The sequence below is a fragment of the Diadema antillarum genome, unplaced genomic scaffold, assembly GCF_040938485.1.
Source record: "Diadema antillarum isolate AM-2024a unplaced genomic scaffold, OU_Dant_1.0 seq00000975_RagTag, whole genome shotgun sequence".
Lineage (NCBI taxonomy): Eukaryota > Metazoa > Echinodermata > Echinoidea > Diadematoida > Diadematidae > Diadema > Diadema antillarum.
The window spans coordinates 240,319-246,505 of record NW_027271817.1 but is presented as its reverse complement, the minus strand read 5'-3'; the positions used below and the strand labels follow the sequence as shown (position 1 = coordinate 246,505).

At 40.3% G+C, this 6,187-nt stretch overlaps 1 protein-coding gene across 1 annotated transcript; it reads right to left on the bottom strand.

Moving 5' to 3' along the window:
- Positions 1-366: 366 nt before the first annotated feature.
- On the bottom strand, positions 367-5,952 carry LOC139742041 (hippocalcin-like protein 1). Its single transcript, XM_071652603.1, has 3 exons — positions 5,841-5,952; positions 4,487-4,755; positions 367-552 (listed from the first exon to the last, which is right to left on the bottom strand). The coding sequence occupies exons 1-3, from the start codon at positions 5,950-5,952 to the stop codon at positions 367-369; spliced, it is 567 nt and encodes a 188-aa protein (XP_071508704.1).
- Between the last annotated feature and the right edge of the window lie 235 nt (positions 5,953-6,187).

Sequence of the window (6,187 nt, the reverse complement as noted above, 5' to 3'; positions counted from 1 at the left end):
CATGAGATGAGCCGTAATTTTGATCACAATATCTCACTATTAACCTACTCAGAGTCACACGTCAGTGACCGCTTGCCAAATTATAGATTTACTCAAGGTCATATATCAGTGACGGCCTGCCAGTCGATCATGTGTAACACAATCTTCATTGATCATGGTTCATTGACTAGCTGTCACACACACATCTAATGACAAACACACAGAGACTTTGAGAAGAAGTTGTCATGAATACATTATAGAATGAAAATTTTTGAGTGAAACGAAGGTCATTACATCAAAAAAGAGGCAAAATAATCAGTGTAAGTCCCATCTAAGCCCAGTCATGACCGAAGCTTCATCGAACTCGATCCCAAGCCATTGAGTGATTCAGTGAAGCAGAGCAATGAGTGACGGGCTCTTCGTCACTCCGTCCAGGAACTCACTCAGCGTTACTTGACCATCTCCGTCCGTGTCGATCTGATCGAAGACTTTGTCCGACACGGCTTCCGGTGTGCAATTCTTGAAGTCTTTAGGAAGGGACTCCGGCGTGTCTCCAACCATTTGTAGTTTAGCCTGATCGTCATACCATGAAAGGGATATACAGACAAGAGGGAGGTATAGTTAGAGGGGTTGCACTTCGTTATACCAAAGGTTCCTTGATCAAAAAATGAAATAATGTTCGATATTAAGAAGGTGAAGGTTCGTTTATTTCGTTATTCCGAAGGTTCTTTCATTCAAAAACAAAATGAAGTTCGTAATTCCACAAGTTCGTTAAAAATATACTCTCTCCCTCTCTCTCCCTCCATCTCTCTCTCCCTCTCTCTCTCTCTCTCTCTCTCTCCCTCATTTTCAGATTAGCAAACGTTCACAGTGATAAACCGTATTCATTTTCGGATTGACGAACCTTCGGAATAACTAACCGCGCCAGTTCGTTTTCGGAAATACGAGTCCTCGGAAAATCAACCTCCAGAATAACGCCACAAATGTTCGGATTCACGAACTCCTTTTTTCGATTTACAAACATCTAGCTATATAAAATTTGTGCGTTTCGGAATAATGGACCTTAACGAATCTTATATCATTTTCAGATTAAGGAACCTCACCGTTACAAGAACAGTGCACATTGGGTCATTCTTCACAATGAAGTATAACATAAAACGAAGACAAGAAGTTAATTGTTTGTCATCTTCTGGTACGATTATTTCCTGTATTATGTTCCCTATATTTTCATCTTGGTCATTAAATTCTATTTTCATCATCCGTGCCGTGGTATCGCATTCCGGGATAGATTTTAAGATTGAAGAATGCATATACAATCCATTGTGAATAAGCAGATGACTAAACCGACTCAGCAATGCCGTCATTGAGATAGCCACCGTATCTGTGATATACTTTGCCGCGTGTCTCATTAGCTATAAGATCTGTATCTAATGGTATCATTTTATTGTCTCGACTCCTGATATGGTCGCTTTAATGATTATAGACACAAGGCATTTGTAAGGCATAACACATCAATCATTACCAAATTCATCATTAAGGTAATAACAATGATGGTTAAAGCAGCTTTCATTGTAATCACAAGAACATTTTTACACTTTTACAGCACGCCAATGTTATCAGTGTTGTCACATCCGAGAAACAGCATTTCCACAATGTACAGCTCACCCTATTTTTCTTTTATCTTTTTTTTTTGGGGGGGGGGGGGAGGGGGTAGAACTACAACTATGAATTCGACTTCTTATAGTAATATTGATGAGAACAGTTAACTATGATTATCATACCTGCTCCTCCTAATGCAAGTGGCGTGTTTCTTAATGACAATTTCTATGAGTGCTACTATACACGATACTACTTACAGCATAGAAAAAGAATCATCAAAACGGTATAACAACAAAACGTGACCTCCTCTTTACAATAGTGCCGTGTTGTCGAAGACTATAGTGGATATTTTTGAAGTTCAACTTGGATTGTTTCTTTTTAGATAATTGACTATGATTATAGTTTGGCATTGTTTGCATCTATCAAAGGGTAGAGGACACCACGGGTAAGTGAATAGTCACAAAGTGTGTTATTTGCTAAACAGGGTTCCAGGGTTCTCCCTAGATCTTTGTTTGTACAAGCTGTGTAGGAGATTGGTATTCCTTCACATGTTTCCTATTCACATGCTACATCAAAAGATATTCGCCTATGTTGTCTTAGTTATACTATTTCTTTCAATGCCTACCCTTCTTTTTTTTAAATAATTTCAGGTAAATTCCGGTCGAAAGGATCCAAGGACAACTTTAGAGCAATCTTCTATAGTTCGTATTCTCCCCCTCTCACAATAATGCCAAGTTACACAAGAGAAATTATAATTATTCTGTTGCTCTAGTTCTTCATACTATGCAGTATCGACAAAAACATGTTGATTTTTTTTTTTTTGGTTCACCTCACGAGACCAACATCCACGAGTCATACAGCCCACGAGTCATAGAGCTCAGGAGTCATAAAGCCCATGAGCTATATACAGCTCACGAGTCATAATTAGTTCGACACTAAGCTAACAAGGCCCACGAAACCGACACATTAAGCCCCGTGCTGTATCTGTCGAACTCGTTGGCTGTTTTTACCTTACGTCGAACTCATGGGCTGTATGACCCGTGTGCTGTATGAGTCATGGGTCTGTTTTCACTGTCGAACTCGTAGTCTGTATGACTCGTGGGTGTCGGTCTTGTGGGATGACCCCGATTTTTCATGGGTTCCAGAAGCAACGACTGACACAGGTCAGATTTGTGAAAGCAATTTGTGTTGACGCAATTTCCCTATAAATTAAGGCCCATGCTCCCTTTCGCTAGGAGACCCCCCCAAAAAAAAACACAACAACAACAACAACTAAAAAACAAACAAACAAACAAACAAACACCAAAACATACAAAGAACTTTGGGTCCTTCTACCGAAAGGATGATTCCTAGCAATTTTGGTTGAAATCTGCCCATTGGTTCTGAAGAAGATGGAAATGTGATTCTCTTCCCCTCCCCCTTGTTTGTTCCCCCTCTAAACTTTCACCCCTCTAGGAACCCAAGGGGCCATCCTAAATGTTGCCATGAACAGCTTATATTCCTCTCCTTTTTAATGTATCTAAATGTATAAAATATGCCTTTTTTCCCTTGCCCCCCCCCCCCCCCTTCAGCTATAAAGATATCCACATACAACATATCTTAAGTGTAGTGCTTTTTGGTCTGGAGCACAAATTTCTATACCTATTTCCCCTCGGGGGGGGGGGGACCTCCCGATGGGGGCCACATGCCCAACATAAACAACCTTAGGACCCAACCCCCTAAGGATGATCCCCACCAAGTTTGATTGAAATTCACCCACTGGTTCTGAAGAAGAAGATGAAAATGTGTTTTCCCCCCGTGGCCCCCACCCCTCAAACTTTCACCCCCATCTAGGGGCCCAAGGGGGCCATCTTGGGTCTTGCCATGAACAAACAATATTCTTCACATACAAAGGTATCTACATACAGCATACCTAGACTGTATTGCTCTTGGGTATTGCCCTTCGGCTCGGGTGAGCTAAAAAATGCCTTGCCTGCCTTTACTGCAGGACCATAATCACCTTAACTCCTTGACCGTATAACAACTCTCAAGCCCATCCATGGGTTTTCAGTTCAGCTACCAAAATGTGCACATTGTCCAAAATGTGTAGGCAAATCCACTTTTAACTGCTTATTTTGGTAACAGTTGATCCCGTTAGGTGTAGGTGCACTATTGGCACATTTTGGTAACATTTTTTTTTTCCAAAAATGTGCAGTGACAAAAATGTGCCGTAACATATAGTTACGGCACATTTTAGTAAATTGCACATATTGGTAATTTACCAAAATGTACAATTTACCAAAATGTGCCGTAACAGACGTGCAAGGTTCCTTATTGGAAGGGATTTGACTCATTTAAATTCACAGGTAAATTTCAGGTGACAATTTAATGTGTTAGGCAAATGAAAATGATTTAAGTGCAAATGAAAACGAAGGCCTTTAGGGAGAGTATACCGGTCTGCACAGAAATGCGTCATGAAGATGTAGGTTCAGATTACGCCCTCGATAACTGTGCGCAACTATGTATCCAGGTACCTCTATAGTACATGAAGATCCGGTTACATTTTATGGCTCTTGAAGTTTGATACGGCAGATATCGTTGTGATATCACTGATTATCTCCTAAAACTTGTAAGAGGCCATGTTCTCACTTTATAGGTACCCATTTTGCCTCGTTGCCATAGAGACCACATACCAGGGGTACATCTTAAAATAACAACGCTGGCAATGCTGCAATCCTAGAAGGGCATATCTGGGGCCCCATTTCATAAAAGAAGAAGGTTCAGCTAGCAACACTTGCTGGAATGGCAATTTCCATGATAACGACATGAATCTAGCTTCCTGATTGGCTGCTGTTATTACAAGTTGCCATTCCAGCAAGAGTTGCTATCCTAATGGGGCCCAGGTTGTATTGGTAATGATACAAGATACCTTTATCATCTCCGTCATCTCGCTCTTGGTTATGAAACCGTCGTCGTCGATGTCGTAGAGGCTGAAGACCCAGGCGAGTTTCTGATGGTACGACCCCCTGGACAGGATGCCCATACCGATGATGAACTCGTTAAAGTCGATGAAGCCGTTGGAATCTTTGTCGAACGTCCGGAAGACATTGTTGGTGAAACTCCCCGTGGTCCCTTCGGGGAAGACTCTTGTATACAGTTGGCCAAATTCTTCCTTACACATCTGTCCCTTTGGACTCTCTGTCACAGGAAAGCAAATCAGTGATATTCGATGTTATAGAGAAGCAAACAGATTCAGTGCGCTGTATCAAAAACAAATTGAGCAAGTGCTATTGTCTGAAGTGATTTGTCGCAAAGTGAGAACATCATTTTACTATAGTATTCTTACAATGAATGGGTTTCCCATTATATCACGCAACTACTTAGATGTTTGACTTAGCTCTGCTCTATGGCAACATATGGTTCTATTGATAACGTCGGCGTTAAAACAAAATGATGTACGAGTAAAAAAAAAAAGGACCAATCAGATACAGATAATGCAAATGATATCCTATCATTATTCAACTGCCATGAATATTTCAGTGTTCTCTCTAAAAAAAATCGAGTGAAAATATTCACTCTTAAAAGAGTGAATACATAAAGGAGTGAATTTAGAGTGAAATTGGAGTGAATTATGAGTGAAAATGTTCATTTTCACTCATTTTGGAGAGACCTCAAGGATCACTCGAAGATTTTGGAGTGATCCCTGAGGTCACTCCAAAACGAGTGAAAACGAACATTTTCACTCAAAATTCACTCCAATTTCACTCTAAAATCACTCTTTTTCGTATTCACTCTTTTAAGAGTGAATATTTTCACTCGATTTTTTTTTAGAGAGCTATATCCGTGCATTAACTGTCATGTAATGATATTCATGTGACATCTAGTGTAAACAATGATAGAACAATGTTATTGTCAAGGCACTCCCACAGACGAGTAATCAACCAATTAAGGGTAAACATGTCGTAACGGTGTGGTGCGCCTTCATGTGTATTTTTGAGTACGTGTTTATAACATATTATTTTGGTATGACTGGATACATTATTTGTAGCCTATGGTGCATGTTCGTTACAAGGAGTGTTAACAACACGTATACTCAAAATGTATACTAGTATGTGGTCGTAACATTATCGGATAATATTTTGCAGTGATGATGACACATTTTTGGGTGATGCGGTGATGATGATATTGATATATCAAAAACATTTGGTTCGACAAATTGAAATACGTACACTCTAACTGACCACGCAGAATAAAATGCATTACGTGTATTTGACACTCTTTACCTTGCAGGAACATGCTGTACCACTCGTTTATTTCTTCTTTTGAAAAGTTTGTTTGGTAGTGCAGATCGGTAACTTCCTGTGGAGAAAGTTTGCTGGGAGGTGACGACCCCATTGTTGCCTCCTGCCTCGGGATGTTCGTCCTTGAGGAAGGCTAATTTCTGGACTGTTCCAGGATCGTGTGATGAGTTGATTGTCGCTTCAGTTGGACGTCGGCAAGATCTGCTCCTTAAAAATGTCTACTCTCAGGTGCAGTGTTTGATATGATGTTGATTAGGATTGGTAACATCTAAATTCAGCTGTTGAGTCAGGAAAAGGAGAGGTTGCAAGGAGATGAATTTGTCTCATAA

Excerpts from the sequence above, each read along its gene's own strand:
- LOC139742041 (XM_071652603.1), bottom strand. The coding sequence starts at position 5,952 with ATGGGGTCGTCACCTCCCAGCAAACTTTCTCCACAGGAAGTTACCGAT. Across the intron at positions 4,756-5,840 it reads GTACAGCATGTTCCTGCAAG|AGAGTCCAAAGGGACAGATG; the intron begins GTAAAGAGTGTC and ends TTCCTGTGACAG. Across the intron at positions 553-4,486 it reads AGATGACGGAGATGATAAAG|GCTAAACTACAAATGGTTGG; the intron begins GTATCTTGTATC and ends TATGACGATCAG.